The 20,622-nt window shown below is 32.2% G+C and overlaps 1 protein-coding gene and 1 long non-coding RNA gene across 4 annotated transcripts; one reads left to right on the top strand and one right to left on the bottom strand.

Annotated features, from left to right (window-relative positions):
- Positions 1–1,124: 1,124 nt before the first annotated feature.
- On the top strand, positions 1,125–3,126 carry LOC107900858 (uncharacterized). 2 transcript variants are annotated; one of them, XR_001685064.2, is made up of 5 exons: positions 1,125–1,406; positions 1,483–1,652; positions 1,730–1,835; positions 1,913–1,985; positions 2,476–3,126. It is a non-coding gene; the product is annotated as an uncharacterized lncRNA (long non-coding RNA). The 2 variants fall into 2 exon arrangements; XR_001685063.2 differs by having other exon boundaries at positions 1,130–1,406; positions 1,483–1,603.
- LOC107900856 (AT-hook motif nuclear-localized protein 1) lies at positions 2,150–5,250 on the bottom strand. 2 transcript variants are annotated; one of them, XM_016826601.2, is made up of 6 exons: positions 4,843–5,250; positions 3,901–4,326; positions 3,658–3,725; positions 3,385–3,516; positions 2,802–2,963; positions 2,150–2,587 (listed from the first exon to the last, which is right to left on the bottom strand). In XM_016826601.2, the coding sequence occupies exons 2-6, from the start codon at positions 4,259–4,261 to the stop codon at positions 2,300–2,302; spliced, it is 1,011 nt and encodes a 336-aa protein (XP_016682090.1). In that variant the 5' UTR covers positions 4,262–4,326; positions 4,843–5,250; the 3' UTR covers positions 2,150–2,299. The 2 variants fall into 2 exon arrangements, with proteins under 2 accessions (XP_016682090.1, XP_016682091.1); XM_016826602.2 differs by lacking the exon at positions 4,843–5,250 and adding an exon at positions 4,465–4,819.
- Positions 5,251–20,622: the final 15,372 nt, after the last annotated feature.

The following is a 20,622-nucleotide window of genomic DNA, read 5'->3' as shown; positions in this document are numbered from 1 at the left end:
GTAAACTCTTTTTATACACTCTATTGACCAACCCAACACATAGAAAAAGGGGAAAAAAAAGAATGAAAAGAACACCATATAGTATTGATATTTAAAATGTTATAATTGATGAAGCAAAGTTTGTAAATTATGTGAACTTTCTGGAATTTGAACTAAAATGGCAAAGTTTGTAAATACTGAAGGCTAAATTTGTTGAATATTTTATATTTAGGATCAAATTGATATAACGTGTAAACATTAAAGAGCTAAATTTGTTATTAGAAATAATAATAAAAAAACCCGAATCAACTTTGAGTGATGAAAATATTTGATTTCTAAAAATTTAGTGATTAAATTAAAATTGTTTAGTTATAGGTAAAATTATGTGAACTTTCTGGAATTTGAACTAAAATGGCAAAGTTTGTAAATACTGAAGGCTAAATTTGTTGAATATTTTATATTTAGGATCAAATTGATATAACGTGTAAACATTAAAGAGCTAAATTTGTTATTAGAAATAATAATAAAAAAACCCGAATCAACTTTGAGTGATGAAAATATTTGATTTCTAAAAATTTAGTGATTAAATTAAAAAAATTAATAGTTTAGTGACATTTTTATTGTTTATCAAGATTTATTTAGTAGGTTAAACAACAGTTTAAGTTAAAAAAATAAAAAAAATCTAAATAATTTATATATTTATAGTTTTATAATATATATATATATATAAGTGATAACAGTTCAATAGGGATTAATACTAGAAAAATAAATATTACTATTATTGTGAAATATTTCAGTTTTTAAAAGATTAAATTGAATCGAACCTGAGTTTTTTTTCAAAATATTTAAAAAGCCTGTTTACTTTCTTTATTTGAAATATTACTTTTTTCTTTTAAATTTTTGCAATACCATCTCTCTTTTTTAAAAAAGAAAAAAAAAACGTTTATCTTTCTGATAAGTTTCAAGAAAAATTAAATATATTTTTGAACAGTACAAATTTATAATTAAGTTGAGCAAAAAATAAATTTTCTAATTAGTTGACATTGAGAAAAAAAAGGTAAAGAATTATTTAAAGAAATTAAAAATATAGGTATTTTCTTCTTCTTCTTCTTTTTTAATGTTTTAACCGAATGAAAAAAATAGCAGTTAAAATTAGTAAACTGGCACAGTATTTCTCCTAAGTTCTGAATCCACAACCAATGCCATTGCCACCAGCAGCCCCTTTTGGCGGCATTGAAGTTGCCTGTGTAATTAATTATTAAAATTAGATTTATTTATTGATTTATTATTTTTTACAAAACAAAGAAACAGAGATTGAGATTTCCGCGACGGAGGGAAGGAGGAAGAAGAAGGCGATGGCGAGTTTGTTCGTAGGTCTCATCACCTTCTTCGTCCTCATAGCTCTTCTCGCCCTTATAGGTTATCAGGTCAGTCAGTTTCGCTTTCCTTTTTTATTCTTTAAAAACAAGAGTAAAAGATATAAATTTAAAAAAATGGTTGCAGCTGATGTGTTTTGCGGATTTGGACCCTTTAATTGATTCGGCGGCACGGATAAACAAGGTTGTCGTGCCGGAGTTCGTAGTACAAGCTGTTTTCTGTTTTGTCTGTATAGCGACAGGGCAAGGTTTTTTGTGTTTCATGTCACTCCCGAATTTACATTATAATTTCGAATTGTAAGTTGTTGTTTGTGTATTTGTTGGTAAAAAGAAAAAGGGAAAGAAAATGTGATGTTTGAAAATGAAATGAACAGGTACAGATCGAAAAGGCACTTGGTTGATGTAGCTGAACTCGGAAAAGAAGCAACGACTTATTAAATTTGGCTATGTTATACTCATTTTTGTTGTTTTTCTATCTGGGTAATTTACCATCATTTTGATATCATTATAATTTGGCCTTTTTCTTTTCTCAAGGGATTCCCTTCATCTCTTTTCAGGTTGCTTTGTACTGTAGGAATTGATGATTGTTAAAACAGAGTTTGGTGAATAATTCCACCAATGTTAAAACAGGTTCCTTTCTCTTTTCTGCACTTCATATCTTATATGAGAGAATCATGTTTAGGTGTCTTTCTTTAATTCCCCTGTGCACACCTCTGCTTTATTTTTCTTCAGGATTTTATTAATGCCTTACTTGGACACGTAATATTAAGAATCTGTAACGGCTAAACATGAGATTACAAACCACACATTTTAAATTAAATTAAAAACTTCAGAATAAAAAACATATATTGTCTATGTCATGTCTGAAAAATTAAAACCTAGGTGAATGTCAGGAAATTACTTTATCCTACATTAAGACATGAATGATTTGTTAAGTTATAAAATTAAACTGCAGGCAAAGAAATGTTTATATCAGTGGCTGAATTTCTTGGCTCCTGTATGTTGGCCCAATTTTCTGTTCTGAAACTAGCAGTAGTAGCAAAGTTTTGTTTCAGGGTATTGGAATTTTGTTGTGAATGTTGCACACCGATGCCGTCCTCTTTTTCTGCATTCGATGCAGGTAAATCGACTGTGGCCGGGTTTGGTGCAAGAGTTGCTGGTAAGGACTCATTTTTCTGCTTCTTGGACTTTTGGTCGTGCTGGTTGCCTGGTACAAAACTTCCTATGACAACCTGATAATTCGACGAAAAGATTAGACATTGTGTTTCATGACCGCAAGATACTGGAAAATGCTAGAATGACCAAAGATCAATGCTGGTTTTCCAAGATTCCGACACAAGTCGGCTTGTTCACTGATGCAAAATCTTGTTCTCGTAGTCATGGATCACTGCATATTGCTTGGTCTTTTGGTTCCAAAAGGGAAAAATCAAACTTTAGAAAGCTTACCTGTACAGGACTGGCAGCTATGAGAAGGCCTGCTACGCCTCCACCTACAACACGTCCATCAGGGCTCGCCAACGAGACGCTCATCCCTCCAGATCGACTCCTAGTTCCTTGAGTTTCAGTAGGCATGAAGGAACCGGACAAGGACAGTATCTCAAAACGACCCTACAACCAAACAGGACATATTAATGTTTCTTTAAGGCTTAGAAGAATCTTCATTTTCCGTAGATGAACAATTAGTTACTAAGGCAAATCCTAGAAACTGTAGCCGAGCATCGATCAAATCCTCAGTGTACCAGCTACAATAATAAGACTATAGTTTAAAGAATTGTCTCTTCCGATATCCTATCAAATTCTTTCTTTTTAAATATTTCTAACTTCGAACTTTCTTGATTCCCATCCAGATAAGAAGTTTCATAAACCGGTCTATTTTTATATGCATTAAACATTCGTGCAGCCATCAAATTAGCACATGATTTACGTTTAACAGATGGTTTCATAGCATCAAACCCATCGTAGATACAAGAAATATTGTTGGAAACTTGGCGTAGTATGGAATGCAGTGGTAATTTCTAATTTGCCTAACCTCATATGTAAGCGTACCCCCGGAAGAATCAGGCTGACGAAGTGTAACATTTGAAATCACTCCGTTAGCGGATAGGATGCAAATGGCTCGTGGTCCTTGTTGAGAAAACGATATCACCTTCATTGTTACATCCTTAATACACCAAAGAAAATGAAAGATGGAGTAAGAAAAAAAATTTAGTTCAAGAAGCAAGACTAAGATAACAATGAAAGAAATGAATCCTAATGCCTCAATAGTTAACAAAAGCTATCTCTTTCCCGTATTGGAACATACCTCGCCGGGATTGACAGTGATGACATGCGGCATAAAATTTGTTCCAATAGAAGTGCCGGCCAACTCACCTATAAAACAATACACACATATGGAATTTTGCTGTTAAAGCACAAAAAACTAGTCAAACTAACATAGATCTCCTAGAAACAGAAACCAGAATCATCACCAAATCTATAACATGGCAAAACTAACCTAGAACAACAACATGCTGAAACTTGAACTAAAAGAAACAAATTTTATTACCTAAATTATCTATGTCCATTCCTTTATGATGCTTAATCTGGTAAGCACTGCCTCGCCCTCTCCCTGGCTTTCCTCCACTTGGAAACTCAGCTGTACCGGGTGGGACAGATGAGGAAATAGGCATTGGTGACAATGCCCTTGCCATTTTCCCATCTGGTCCATATTTTCTAGGTCTACCTCTCTTCTTCTTTTCTGTACTACCAGTTAATCCTACACTAACTGCCGGAACATCGACTGGTGTTAAACCATCGACTGGTGTTAAACCACTGCTGATCTGGTTAGCATTTTCAGTCCTCGGCGCCATATGATAAGTTGAAGGAGCTTCAGCTCCTATCACTGTAACACCTGAATTTGTTTCCATGCATATATCGCAAATAGAAATTCACTACAACTATATCAAAACTTGCAGATTCAAGGCCAAATCACCTACAAAACAGAAATTCATCAATCAAAAACCAGAAAACCAACGATAAATACAATGTTCTAGTTCAAGTGATAGCATGCTCCTATCAATGAATCAGACCATGCACAAACTCTTCGGTTTGCTATAATTCCGCAACATACCGAAGCACAGCCGATCGGTGAACCCTCTACGGCTCCCAGTCGAGAGACAAAACCCCGACCAAAAACAAAACTAGAGGACAAGGCTCACAGTAAATACAACTAATAAAAACCCTACTATTCTCTTTCAACAAAAGTTCAGGGAAAAAAAGTTAAAATGGTTTCATCAATTAGCAACTTTGAGAAATTATACAAAAATTGTCAAAAAAAAAGAAGTCTTTAAGGCATTTTCAGGGGGGGGAAAAAGCTAAAAAACTTCTAAATACAAGGATCATAAAAAAAAAGTGTAAAGATACAAGAGAAGCTGCTAATACTCAAAGTTAATAAAGAAAAATGCTAAACAAATTGCGAGGTAAAATGTTTAAAAGTAGAGATCATGACCTGTAACTTATAAATACAGCCCAGAAATTTCTTCACTGACACTGTTCCTCTCACACATGTTAACATTTCTCCAGGAGCAAAGTACTTTCAAAATCTTTTTCCAGTCAACCAAACAGAAAAAAATAAAGAAAGAAACTGTTTTCTGAATTCCTGGTCTGAACAAAGGGAAAAAGAAAAAGTGAAAATACGAAAAAAATGAATTTTTTATTAAGGTTTAAATTATTATTAATTAGTAGGTAGATTTGATTACCCCTAAATATAAAATTTTGGTTAATAAGGAATTTCACGTCCGGAAATTGAATTTTGATTTTTTTTTTTAACTAAAACCGGGTAAAACAGTAATTTAGTCAAAAAGATGAGGGGAATAAATAAGGGTGAAAATAGAGTAAATAGCATTTTTCCCCCCTAAAAGTATATTATTTGTGTGAGTGCCCTCCATTTAAAGCTGCAAAGTTAGCGTTGAAGGGCCGACCATTTTATTGCCGCTGACCTGCTTTTTGTCTTGTTTGTCAAATAAAGAATTGAACATCTTAGATTATGCCCTTGACTTGTTGACTTATTCACGGTTATGCCACCTTTTGTTATTTATCTTTTTCAGTCTAGAAATTTAAACAAGGGCTAATTTCCACCAAAAGTCCTCAAATTATGGTTCAGGTTTTAAATTAGCTTTTTAATTTCAAAACATTTTAATTCAAATTTCAAAGTATAAACATTGCTATCAATTAAAACATTCGACCAACGCTCAAATATATTGTAAAGCATATTTACAAAGTGATAGAGAGTGGCCTTTCTATTTTTCTTTATAGCACTATATGTTTTTTAAAATTGTTATATCTAAGTTGAGTATGTATTAGGCACAAGTGTTTTAAAATTGAAGTATACACCATTGATATCTGAATTTATATTTAACCACTAAATTGATGGAATGATAAAATTGATTCCAAAGTATAGGGACTAATTTAGAATGAACATGACCCATTTGAAATTACAAAATAATTTTGTGTTCTGGTCTGATGGAATACACGAAACCGATGCCTTTGTCGAGCCAATCAAAACCGGAGCTTCTTTGTTTTATTGATTGGTTGGCGCCTTCTGATTCCGCTCGTGGTAATTATGAGCCTTGGTAGTCGAGTAATGATCACGTCACCAGCAAGTGAAAAGAGTTTATGTAACAGTAGAATATGATTGGATAATATAGCTGAAAGAAAGACCCAAGTAAGGTGAATTCGATTTGGTTAAATTGGAACTATTTATGATAATATGTTCTTAGTTTTTTCATATTTATAAAAGAAAATATATAAGTTCTTAATTAAATAAATGTTTAAGGCCGTAAAAAACCCTCAAACTTTTCAAAAGAAATAATTAAGTCTCTCTCTTTTTTTTTGCACTCAATTAAGTACTTGAACTTTCAAAATGCATAAAAAAACCCTCAAACTTCTTCAAAAAAAGCAATTAAGCCCCTGTCTTTTTTTCATTCAATTGGGTACTTGAACTTTTAAAATGCATCAAAAAGACCCTTAAAATTTTTCAAAAAAACAATTAAGCCCTTACTCTTATTAAAAATTAGAAAATAAATAATAAATAATAAATTTTAGAAAATTTATTAAATTTTAATAAAAATATAAAAATTAAAAATTTATTAAAGATTAGAATTTTTTTTATAAAAATCATAAAAGAATAAAAAATTGCAAAATTTATAAAAATCATAAAAAAATTTAACCACCCCTAGTTTTTTTCAATTAAAGTCATCATATATCGCAACACAGCATGACATGTGGCAAAAAATAATAAAAAATAAAAATCAATAAAAGTTATAGGAAAATTATAAATTGTTTCTTTTGGTACGATAATTTTTATAAATTTTTTTATGAAATTTATATTTCTTTACATTTTGTATAATTTTCTTACAACTTTATAAAATTTTATAATTTTTTATATTTCTACATATTTTATAATATTTTATAATTTTATAAAATTTTACAATTTTTATATATTTTTTACGATTTTATATATTTTTTCTAATTTTTAATATTTTAAATTTTTATATTAAAATTTAATAATATTTATAGCTTTTATTGATTTTAATTTTTTTTTCTAATTTTTAATAAAATAAGGGGCTTAATTATTTTTTTAAAAAAAGTTTGAGAGTCTTTTTGATGCATTTTAAAAGTTCAAGCACCCAATTGAGTGCAAAAAAAATAGTAGGGGCTTAATTTTTTTTTGAAAAGATTTGAGGGCCTTTTTGATGCATTTTGAAAGTTTAAGTACCCAAATGAGTGCAAAAAAAAGTAGGGGCTTAATTGCTTTTTTTTAAAAAGTTTGAGGGCTTTTGCACCCTTAAATCTAAAATAAAAATAATCAAGAAGTCCATATTATTTTTAAAAAAAATTAAGTTATTTTTCCTATTTTAAATATAAAATGTTTATTTTATTATAAAATAATTAAAATTAATTAAAAATAGAATCAAATTAGTTGCTGGTAATTGATAATTTTTAACTTTTATTCCAAAACCGTGCAAACACTTTAGTTTATTAGTTTTTGATTGGCTTAATGATAAATTTGGCCACTAATGTTTACATGTTTTGTCAAAATGACCCTAATTGCATTTTTGAGCTTTTTTGACCATTAACCTTTTTTTTTCAATATGTTTTTTCTAACAGATTTAATGAATAAATTTTAAGTTTCAATTTTTCTTTTCTTTCAAAAGGTTTCAATCTTTTATATGTTTGTTTATTGGAAAGTTTTTCTACTGAATTAATTTCTTTTAGATAATTAAGTTTATTTTCTTTAAATTAAGAGTTATTTTTAATTTAATGTATTATTTATTTATTTATTATTTTTTACATGTAATTATCTTATTGGATTATCTAAGCAATAAATTACATCTCATTAAAAATATTCTACATATGAAATTCTACATCATCCCTGTTAACTTTTGTAACGGTACTTTCATTAAATTTGTTAGAAAAAGCATATTGAAAAAAAGAAACAAATGTTGATAGTTAAAAATACAATTAGGACCATTTTGACAAGACATGCAAATATTAGTGATCAAATTTGTCATTAAACCTTTTTATTCATTGATTTTTTTTTTTCACTTAGCTCTAACTTGAATTATGGTGTTTTGACAATTTATGGAGTACTAAGTAACTAAATCAATTTGAATTCTATCTTTTATTAATTTATAATTAATTTAAACTTTTTTTATAAAGTACAAATAAATATTTTATTTTTCGATACAAATGATGTTTGAAGCTACTCATAACCTCTCTTATGTCTTTGTAATTAATTTTAACTATTTTACGAGATAAAAATAAATATTTTATTAAATTGAAACCATTAAAACTTTAAAAATTGATCCAACCAAACTGAAATCCCTTTATTGAATATTAATAATACGGCACGCGATTGCTTTGCAGAAATTATTTGGGAAGTTTAAATTTTAATTACTATATTCAAAGTCAATAAATAAGGGCAAGATAGACAGAACGCTTGTCAGAGGTGTAAGAATCTGATTGACTGGTGATTTTAAGAAGTGTCATGCGCGACCCAGTCAAATAAAATCCTGACCTAAGTTCGGTGGATCATGTAAAAATTTATACTTGTCCGAGGTATCCCTTGTTTGAGAGAGTGCCACGTTGCCATTGGTGCACATGCCTTTCACTAAATCTAATATACTTTATCATTTTTATTAAAGCTATTTTTTAAGTTTTAAAGACTATATTTTATATTATATTAATTATTTTTAATCTAACGTAAATTATATTGTGATCAAAATTCACCCGTTTCAAAACAGACAAATAATGTTTGAATTTTATATGAAAATGTAAATTTTTTGTCCGTGTGACAATTTCTTCGTTTTAAATCTATCTTAGTCTAATTCTCGAAATTGAAAATTCTCTTAGAAACTCTTTAAGACATCGAAACAAAGCGGAAGCAACTCAAAAGAGAAAAAATGTTCAACAGAATAGAAAAACCACAGAAAAGAAAAAGCACAAAGAGTTTGAATGAATGTTCTTAAAGAATTCTATTATTCAAGAATGAAGTGATTACAAATGAGGGGAGAAGCCTCTATTTATAGTTGAATTCTCTTAGATCCAACGGTACAAATTAAAATATATCAATGGCCAAGATTAAAGGCAATCTACAAATCAAATCTTTTAAGATTACAAAATCAAATCTTTTTAGATTACGAATCTTCAATGATTGCAAATATTCTAAGATTACTTCCCATGTTTGCCAAGCCATGTAGATGAGCCTTCAATCTCTCCAAGCAACGGGCCAATCCAGTTGGGCCACATGACCCCTCACGAACAAGATGGATCATCCAAGTGTGCCTTGTTTATAGGCTTCGTCGCATCCTCAAAATGAAACTGGTCTATCTTGTTTTGAAACTACCATAAGGCCTCAGCAAGTTCCTAACTAGCTTCACTATGAAGAAGTCCCTTCTATCAAACTAAGTATTCATGCCTTGGCCTATAGCACTTCCATTGAATCACTTGGTCTGCCATGATGTATTCAACTTCACGATCATATGAGACATTTACCCTTATTGGCGCTTATTCGTACTTGCCTCGATTTGGATCCTCCTGATCCTCATGGAATGACTTAAACATACTAACATAGAACACCGAATGAACCTTGAGTTTTGCTAGCAACTCGAGTTTGTAGGCCACCTTGCCTACTCTCTTCAAAACTCAAAAGGTCCCTCATACTGACACACAAACTCCTTGTCCAAGCAATTGTGGCGCAAAACAAGTGTAATTTCATAAGAACTTAATCACCAACTTGAAATTGCACATCCCTATGATTCTGATTATCCCACTTCTTATTGCGTTTACTTGTCTTTTGTAGGCAAGCTCTGACTAAGTCATGCTGATTTTGCCAATCCTTTGTAAATCGATAAGCTGTTAGATTCTTTCTTGCATAACGGGTTGCAACAATACTGTGTGTGAGTGGTTGTTGCCCTATCACTATCTTGAACGGATTTTGAATTATAGCTCCACTCCACTACAAGTTATAAGAAAATTGGGTCACATCCAACAACTTTGGCCAGTCCCTCTGTATGGCACTCACATAGTGCCGAATATATATCTTCAACAAAGCATTCACTCATTTGGTTTGCCCATCAGTTTGTAGATGCATGCTAGTGGAAAAGTTCAAGTTTAATCCCTTCATCTTGAACAACTCTATCCAAAACTGGCCCACAAACCGCTCATCTCGATCATTGATAATAAATTATGGCACTCCCTAATATTTCACCACATTTCTAAGGAACAAACGAGTTGCCTTCTTAGCAGGGCACTCCTTGATTGCTAGAATAAAAGTTCCATACTTGGAAAATCTGTCCACCACAACAATAATACTTGCAAATCCATTAGATTTAGGCAAACCAATAATAAAGTCCATGGATACACTCTCCCATGGGCATTCCGGAATGGGCAAAGGTTGTAATAATCCGACCGAGTCTTCAACTCTACCTTATCTTGTTGGCATTCCGGAATAGGCAAAGGTGTACAAGATATCCCGAACATCCCTAATATTACAAGTAGTTCAATGGGAAATTCAAAGAGTATGCTCAAGATAAGTAAGAGTAGGATATGTGAGTATTATGACTAGGCACAGGTATGTATATGAGACTCATAAATAATGTGCTCAGATTATGATGCATTATTGATAAGGATGCAAACGAGTAAGTTTCTATGTGATTAATTCCTTATTTTTACTTACGTTTTAACATTTTTATGAGATATGATTGAATATGGAATAATTACTTGAGGTGAATTATGAATTATGGTTGAATATGGAAGAGTTGGAAAAATGTTTTAAAAAAATGAGAATTTGTGGTTGAACCTTCGGAATGGATCGAATATCGTTGGAAATATAGGTGGATGTTATGTGCTGATTCCACCGGATATTAATGAAAATAAAAGTGATTGCTATGTGTTGATTTCACCAGATACCAATGGTTATATAAGTGATTGCTATGTGCTGAATTCACCCGGTATCATTGAGTATAAAGGTGGTTGCTATGTGCTGATTTCACTGAGTACTATTGACTATAAGGGTGGTACTGTGTGCTGATCCACCGTGTAACTGAGATTATTTCAAAGTTTTTATCGATAAACTAATTAAGTGAAAATATATGTTACGAACAATGTGTTCGATCTTTAATCAACCCTTTGGCTCGATGAAATGAAGTATTGAAATTAAGAATGAGTAAATTTAACAACAAAACAGTTTAAGACAGAAACAATTTTTTGTTTTTGAAAAATCACCAAAAATGGTGGGAATTAAATTAGAGGTGAATGAGTCTATTTTCATATAAAGGAAACAGAGTAAGCAAAAGAGTTATATATTTTGAGATATGTGAATTCTAGTGAGACAGAGACAGAATGAATTTGAATTCCTCTGTTCCGACTTTGGAAAATTACTAAAAATTGTAAAAAAATAATTATGGTTTGTAATTTACATGCTTAAATTTATAAATGAGTCTATTTTCAAGAGAAATAAACAGGGACATCATTTGAATTATGTGCAAAGAGATAATTATTTTTTAGTGAAGAGGGGTCAGAGTTGTTGAGTAGTGAAATAGAGGAATCTTTAATGAATAAAATATATTAATTAGATAGACCAAAAATTTTGAAATTTCTATAGTAAGAAATTATGTGAGTCTAGTTTCAGGGAAAATTAACGGTTATCCATTCGGAGCTTTGTAGCTTGAGAAATAAATAATTTAGTGACAGTGACTCAAGTAGACAGATTAATGTGAACGTTAGTAATAAGGTGTAAGCATGTGATATAATGATTATATCATCTTAAGAAATTATTGCGAGGATTTGTCCACAAAGTTTTATTAATTTCTTATTATTTTCATATGAACTTATTAAGCATTTATGCTTACTTCCCCTCTCTTTTCCTTTGCCTTATAATATCGCCAAATTAGCTCGAGGATCGGTGGACGTCAGAGATTCGCTCACACTATCAATTAGAACACTTGGTATATCTAGATACATTAATTTTTAGGTTATGGCATGTATAGTAGGCTTGGTCGTTTTGTCATATATGTCATATTTCTTATAGCCTAAAATGTTGGCCCTTACTTAATAAATGTTATTTTTGATTAAGGCTATTTGGAGATGGCCAATATTGATGGTTGTTATACGCCTATGATGTGGTTATTCATGTATGTGGTAATTGCATAATTGAATGTTGCGGAGGTGGTTTACAAATGATTTCATGAATGACGATGTGTATGGGAATGTGTATGTAAAATTGGATATTCGGATCTCCAATTATAGTATGATGCATGTTGACGAAATTTTATGACCTGGTTTTATATGTTCAAAAAATTTTAAGTTCGGTAACACCTCGTATCCTGTTCCGGCGTTGGATACGGGTAAGGGTGTTTCATTTAGTGGTATCAGAGCATGGTTTAGTCGATTTTAAGATTAACCTATCATGAGTACGAGTCTAGCTATACATGTCATATTAAACTATGATAGTGTGACAACTCCCGACCTTGATCAAAATTATTTTATTAGGCAGATCCGCTTTCCAACCGAGCTAAGTCTGATAGTACAAAAAGTGTGTTTTGATGAGCCAAACTTGGGAAGGTATGGAGGATAATTCATTATGTGTATGTGATAATGAATAAAGTGTGATAATTGCAAATCGAAAGTTAAGCATAAAATGTTATGAATGTTATGAAAAAAGATTTAGCCTGGAATGACAATTCGGATATATCATAGACGACTTTAAAGTACGTCTTAATAATTTTATGCCAAAAAAGACACTTGCGAACATATGGAAAAGTACAATGAAATAATAGTTATAAAGTTTTAAGCACCCATGCTTGATTGTGTCACTATGAGATTATATGTTTATTTAGTAGATAAAGTGAATGTGATGAGTAAACTTACTCAAGATTTATTTAATATATTTATAAGTGCGCTTGTTTGCCTAATATGGTTGGAAAGTTTTTAAGACATGAGTATATAAGTTAAATTACTTGAAGCAAATTGTATGACTGTGATAAAATTTTGACGATAATATGTGTCAAATTTGTTGACTAAGTGAATGAATTCAAGATTAATAGAATGCATGAATAAGTACGTTCATTTGCATAAGGTGAGCAGAAGGTTATTATGAGATGAACTTTCATGTCAATTTGCTTAAAGTAAATTACATGAACGTAATAGTGTGTTAAAAGCTGATAAGTGTTAAGTTATGTACATGTGTATACGAGAATAGAGTTAGAGGCTTTACAACCTCACCCCATTTACTAATGAGGTAAATCATAATAAATTTCATGAGATTCATGTCGAATGTGTTTATAGGTGAGAGATCAAAGAGTTCAAGGACAGATTGATTGAAAACGTGATTGAAGTTAAAAAAAAAAGTTGATTTGACAATTGATTATAGTCACTGAAGGAATGCCGGGTTATTATGAAAATCATCCGGGTTTCGCAATATTACAGTTAAGGAAAAAGTTAATATTGACTAATCGACTTGTTCGCAGTTCTTATTATATGAGAATGCTAGTTGATTTCAGTGATAGATGAAGGCAGTGTTAATTTGTCTGGGTCGTGATCGGTATTACTCTATCTTTTCTGGTATTCTATTAAAATAAGTTGATAGAAAAGTTATAGTAAAGTTCATATGATGTTGAAATTCAATTTGCACTGATTGTTATTCTGTGAAATGTGTATATGAAGATTATGTTGTTTCTGTTATCGTTCAATGCTTATAAATATTGTTTTCCTTCTGGAAATTTTTTGAGAATTGTCGAAGTCGATATTATTTCTCCTATGAGCTATATTATCGGACTTCTAGTATTGTATCGAATCTTGGATTTCCTTATCTCAGATTTCTCATAAACTTTATTTTGTGAATTGTGCAAGAGATATTCCTTTACTGGAAGTATTCATACTTTTGTGATTATGAAATCTAGTTTGATAGTGAATGTACAGTGTTACTGTTGTCAGATCTGTAAAGACTGTGCTTTTGCATTGGTTAAAATATTGTTTATTGGTGTGACTGAGATGTTAGCCTTGAAATGGTGCTACGATTTCAATTGTCAGAGAGATGCAATTCCAATATGGTTCAATATTTTGAGAATTAACAGTAAAATGAATTTTATTAGATATGATCTATCTTTAGATTTTGGGAAAGGAATCAACATTGATAAAAGAGTAAACAATGAAGGATCAAGCTGGAATCCGCGCTATAGTTGTTATTTCTGAGTAATTTGATATATCTCAAAGAGTTAAAATGAGATTGTTATGTATCATTGAAACTGTATAGTTGATTTAAGGATCATTGATTCGCATCCGGAAAGAATTGCAATAGGATACATGTTTGAGTTATCATGGAAACCAGATGAAAATGGTTCTTTTAGAAAGGTACTGTGAAACAGTCAAGACCAATTCAATTATTCAGTCTGGATAGTTTATTGGTTTGAAGTGTATTTTGATACAAGAACGTGAAAATAGTAGCTTATGCTTGCACTCAGTTAATACCGCATGAAAAGAATCTTATGATTTGAATTAGAAATTGATTATTATTCAGAAATAATGATCCTTATTCCATGATTTTGTGAAACTTAGAATTTTGTCAGTAAATAGTAAGTTAGAAGTGTTCGATAGGAACTAACTTCTGATTCAGAACTCCAGGTTAGAAACCGACCATTTATTTGTTGTTTCGAGACAAATACAGAACCGAAATTTTTTGTTGTTTAGGTAAGTGACAGGTGCTTCTGAGAGTATCTTTATGACAAAATTTATTTTATTTTATTTATTTATTTGGTAAGTAAAGAAAAGTGAGTTACGGTTTATCGAAGAGTATTAGACTATTAATAGAATGAGGCCAGTTACTTATCAATGTGAATTTCATCAGAACTTGAGAAAATTCAGTAATGTGGTTCTTATGTCCAGGATAAGAAAGTACAGTTCAGAATCTTAGTTTAAGAAGTGAGATGTTGAGGGTGCCGAAGTTGTATGAGAATTTGACAGTGCTTTGCGAAATCAATCCTAAGTTTATCTTTTGGTAAGATTTTCAAGGACGAAAATCCCTAAGAGGGGAGAATTGCAACAACCCAAAATAGGGCCCAGTCGGAACAGTGGTTTCAAGACCACAAACTCGAAGTCGAAATATTTAATTTATGATTGTTTTAAAGTCTATGATATGTTTGGGTGATAGTGTGCAAATTTTGTTAAGTAAATTTTTTTTATCGACGAAATGCCCAATTTTATTATTGGGATTAAATTGTCTTAATTGCAAAATATGAGTTCTAGAAGATAAGTACTTGTTTTAAATGGGGGTTTAAATTAGAGGTCTTGAAATGGAAAATAGACCATCATATTTTGTTATGGACAAAACTAGTCATGGAAGGGTAAAAATTGAAGGTTTAGTAAAAAGGGCATTTTTGTCATTTGGGTGTTTTAAGGCATAAAAGACAAAATTGAAACCCAAAAATCTGCTCATTCTCTTCTCCATGCTACCAAAATTTTCAAAAAGCCATGGCTAGGGTTTCAAGCTTTTTTAAAGTTCAATTGTAAGTGTATTTGAGCCCCATTTTTAATGTTCTTCGTATTTTTAAGATCCTAGAAGCTTAACCTTTCTATTTTTTACCATTTATTTGCATGAAAAATGAAGTTTAAAAATTGACCCATGCTAGATATTTGTGTATTTTGATGTTTAATGGTAGAATAAGGGTGCAGGAGGTTAGGAGAACGATTTTTGCTAAGTGATTTTCGTTGAAAATGGTTAAAACGGGTTAATTAGTAAAAGTTGTAAATGCTCCTAAAAGTGTGAAATAATAAGAATTTGAGGTTTCTTTAGAAGAGAAAAAGGTTCGGCTGACCTTGAATGTTATGGAAATTGAATAAAAATCATATTACGAGCCTAAGGGCAAAATTGTAATTATGAGAAAGTTTAGGGGAAAAATTATAAATTTTCCGTAGTATGATTTTTGTATTAAAATGAGTAATGTGAGTGATAATTAAGTGAAATGTGACATTTTAGATCAAAGAAATCGAGATTTGGACCAAGTACCGAGAAATATCAATCAAAATGATCGATTCGCATTGAGGCAAGTTCATATGGCTAGTCTAAGTGATCGATTATTAAATTTGAATTAAGATGATGTATTATTTTATATATATTTGTTATCTAATCATGACTTTATGCAAGTACGAGATTAGATTGAAGGATCAATCGTGAGAAATGCAGGGTCAAGTACATTCGTACTACAACTCGTGATGAATTGACGGAAAAGACCATGGTTGGACCATGGCAGTGAGTGTGCCAATGTAAGACCATGTCTGAGACATGGCATCGGCACAGACCGAGGACTGCTAGTGTATGACCATGTCTGGGACATGGCATCGGCACGGAAGAGGAGAGTCAGTATAAGACCATGTCTAGGACATGGCATCGGCTCGAGATGAGTGCCAGTGTAAGACCATGTCTAGGACATGGCATCGGCACCAATATGTGATCCCATGTAAGACCATATCTGGGATATGTCATTGGCGTCCTACTAGGTGTATGAGATATCCCAAACATCCCTAATATTATAAGTATTTTAACGGGAAATTCAATGAGTATGCTCAAGATAAGTAAGAGTAGGATATGTGAGTATTATGACTAGGCACAGGTATGTATATGAGACTCATAAATAATGTGCTCAGATTATGATGCATTATTGATAATGATGCACACGAGTAAGTTTCTATGTGATTAATTCCTTGTTTTTACTAACCGTTTCTTGCAATTTTTATGTTTTTGAGATCGTTGCAACTAGGTCCAGCTAGCCCGTACCTTCGATTTTGAAACTGTTAAAGATTTTGAATCTTGCCATTGATGAATCTTGTGATTTTTTTATTTTAGATGATGAATTTGGAATGTTGATTTGTATTTATTTTGATGAAATTTTTCGATTAGGGACTAATTTGTTAAATTAATAGAGGTACAAGGATTTAATGTGAAATTGTTGCATAAATGGGTTGTTTTGGATACCATGAACATTCAGTTAAGCTCAATTCTAGGTAAAAATGGTTACTTTGTATGTTTTGGGCTCTGTAACTAAATTGTATGAAAAGAATTATTTTATCATCTAAATTAATATATTGAATGAAATTATTCATTTAGATCAAGATCGGGTGGAAAATCAAGGAAAATAAAAAATTACAAAAATGCCCCTAAACTTTGGTATTTTTGTAATTTAGCAGGTAAGTTCGTATGAACCGTACTATGTATATTGTTGATTAAATTGAATGTTATTATATGAATTTTACTAAAAATTAATCGATACATATATGTTATTATACAATTTATCTTGTAATGAAACAAGGGAAATTCAACGACGTACGATGATTATCGAGTCCCATTTGAATCTTAGGAATATATAGGATACAAATGACATGTTATTAGGGTTACCGTGATTCGAGTGCTGGTCATGAATGTCCTGCCGATGGCTGAGTTTCCGGCATATGTTGTGGTTACTTGACAACTTGTGTGAGCAACACCATGTAGCTATGTTCCGACCGACAGCTTGTGTGAGCAGACCCAGGTTACCATGTTTCGGGTGTTGATCTTGAATGTCCTACCTATGACCGAGGTTTGACAGTAGTTGCGGATACTCGACAGCTTGTGTGAGCAGCATCGTGTAGCTATGTTCTGACCAACAGCTTGTGTGAGCAAACCCATTTTACAGCTCGTACGAACTATGACTATATGTTTAGCACACTTTGTGTGAGATTTTCTCGCATATCCGGTATTATTCTAAGTGGTTCAACGGGCATGAAAAAGGATAAACCGGTAAGGGTTTCGATTGAGTCCACTATAACAATTATAGAAAGGTATGATGTATCGATGATTCAAGTAAGAACGTTCATGATTATGAAAAGTATGATTTAAGTGATGCTATGTTTATGCCTTATATGTTATGCAAATGAAATGGTAAAGAGAACGATATGAATTAAGACATGAAACTATATGAATATCCTTGATATGGTGATACATAGGAATTATGTAAGTTAAGATAAGTAATAGATTCAAGTGATACATGTTGAGATTAAATGGCTATTCATGTTAATATGCTTATGATTTGTATCATGTATGCTAACATTTTTTTTAAATGTTTAGGCTTTTGCCAAGCTTTAGTTGGATCATGTCATGTTAATTTATAGGTTACGTATTGTAATGGTGAGTGTCAAAATGGAAATATGCTTGTGTTTATGAAAGAGTGGTAAGGTTTAAATTATGTAATTTCTCATGAAATTGTTTATCATGTGATCAATTCCAAAAGAGCTATGTTTAAATGCACTAGCTGGTGGCTATGGTTGATGATATGCTTATATCTTGTGTGTTATGCATATGAAATGGGTGTGGAAAGTAATGAAATGCAAATGAAAATAAAAAAAAATTGGAAGAGTTTAAAGTTGTTTAAAATCCTACTTTGTTTGGGATGATAGGTATAATGATGTTGTGGAATTATTCAATTTGTGAGTTATTGAATTTGGCTTCCTGAATCATGTGGTATCAGTATATGATTATTCTTGATATGTATAAATTTCATATTAGAAATAAGTTTATCTGATTAAATTTTATATGAGCTTACTAAGCATTCATTGCTTACGTAGTTATTTTTCTTTACTTTTCAGACTATCGGAAGCTCGATCGGGTTGGAAGCTCATTGGAGATTTATCACACTATCCAGCTATTATATCGATAGATTTTGATGTCTTGGTTAAGGTTATAATGACATGTATAGGTATTTTGACTAATGTTAGCCAATGTGTTTTGGTTGTAGAAATGACCATTTGGTTAGTTTGCATTTTGGTCTTGTGTTGGTAAAATGATATATATTATAAGGTGTATATAAGTAGCCTTGTAATGGTTGATATATGACTTGTTATGATTGAATGATGGTAGATAGAAAAGTAGTTGAATGTGCATATTAGATATAACATATAACTTGTTGTGAATTAGTGTTTTGCCATAGTAAGCATATATGTATTTTGATGCTAATGATTAGGTGGTATAGTTGGTACCAAATGGTATGTTTTCGTAAGTGATTTACATGTTGTGTAATGATGCAAACTTAGTTAGAAGTTAATCAATTATTTTGGCCAAATTGAGTACATGGTTATACATGTTTTAATGTTGTCATTTGAGGTGCCTTTGGGCATATTGGTTGGATGTTACTTTACATATGTGTTTGGCTTGATTATGCATGATTTTGGTGCCTTTTGAGGGCTTATGTATATGTGTAAAAGGGATGATAGGTACATGTTAAAAATTGTGAGAAAAATGGCTTGTAAAATAGCCTATTTTCGTCTACACGGGCAGAGACATGGGCGTGTGTCTCAGTCGTGTGTGACACACGGTCAGGTAGCATGACCGTATTTCCCCTGTAGTTTTAAAAGGGTACAAGCAGCCTAGCACACGAACGTGTGAGGTTATTTCGAAGGGTACACGGCCTGGCACACGGGCGTGTGGTTTGGCCATGTGACCCAAGTCAGTGAGTTACACAAGCACGGACACGAGCTGGGAAACAGTCGCGTGTCCCTATTTCGAATGCCTACACGGCCTAAGACATAGGTGTGTCTCTTAGCTGTGTGAGTCACACGACCTGGCCACACGGCTGTGTGACCCCTGCAATTTGTAAATTTTCATCTTTTCCCTAAAATTTCTATATGTTTCTGATTTAGTCCTAATTTGTTTCTAATATGTTTTTAGGGCCTCGAGGGCTCATATAAGGGACAATATGTATGCTATTGATTGGTTTTACTGTGATTGATGATATGAATTAAATGTACTAAAATTTTTTATAGTTCTGAAATTTAAACTCCGGTAATGCTCTATAACCCTATTCTGACGACGGATATGGGTTAGGGGTGTTATAATGAGAACAACCATATGGAGGCTAATTGTGTAGGGAATAAAAGATATAACCCTTACTCCAACACCTATAACCCTGGATGGTGTGATCATCCTAACCTTAGGTGGGTAAAACCCAACACACTATACCATCCTCCATTACCTTTTAAAACACCATACCAAGAAAGGAATCCAACTTATAGTTGTGACCCTCTATTTTCGATTAGGGTAAGTAAATTAGAGGAATTTTTGCATGTAATACAAGTCGATATGCGTCAAATTCGGACCCAATGGACCAAGTTTTGCAACTTTTGCAAAACAATTTAACCTCTAGCATACCCAGTAATACTGAACCTAATCCAAAGAGAGAAGGAAATGAGCACGCGAAGGCAATCGCCTTTTGATTCGGGGTTATGGTTAAGGAACCTATCTAACCAAATGGTGGGGAAAAAGAAGTGTGAGAGAAGGATGAGAGCACCCGCACTCCTAATGTTGGAAAAGGGGTGGCTGAAAAGAAAAAAACCTAAAAGTGAACCCACACAAGTTGAAACTGAGGATAAACACTTTCCACCACCACCACCTAGCTTGAAACCTGTACCCTTTCCTAGCCATTTGGAGGAAAAGAAGAAGAGAGATGATGAGGAGTTCATATACTTCCTCAAAATGTTCAAAGCATTGAATGTGAATCATCCTTTGTTAGAACTTTTTAAGAAAATGCCCAAATATGCTAAGTTTCTTAAGGATGTAATGTCTCGTCGAAGGAGAATAGGGAGGAAATAACAAATTTCACTGAATGAAGAATGTAGCGCGGTAGTGTTTAGGAGAGTTCTTCCAAAACTAAAGGATCCCGGTAGCTTTACCATTCCCCATTGAGATAAGAGGACTAAGTTTCAG

This window comes from Gossypium hirsutum, chromosome D08 (genome assembly GCF_007990345.1).
Source record: "Gossypium hirsutum isolate 1008001.06 chromosome D08, Gossypium_hirsutum_v2.1, whole genome shotgun sequence".
NCBI classification, from domain to species: domain Eukaryota; kingdom Viridiplantae; phylum Streptophyta; class Magnoliopsida; order Malvales; family Malvaceae; genus Gossypium; species Gossypium hirsutum.
This window is presented reverse-complemented; position numbering and strand designations above follow the sequence as displayed.

Excerpts from the sequence above, each read along its gene's own strand:
- LOC107900856 (XM_016826601.2), bottom strand. The coding sequence starts at position 4,261 with ATGGAAACAAATTCAGGTGTTACAGTGATAGGAGCTGAAGCTCCTTCA. Across the intron at positions 3,726-3,900 it reads AATGGACATAGATAATTTAG|GTGAGTTGGCCGGCACTTCT; the intron begins GTAATAAAATTT and ends ATTGTTTTATAG. Across the intron at positions 3,517-3,657 it reads TCACTGTCAATCCCGGCGAG|GATGTAACAATGAAGGTGAT; the intron begins GTATGTTCCAAT and ends TGGTGTATTAAG.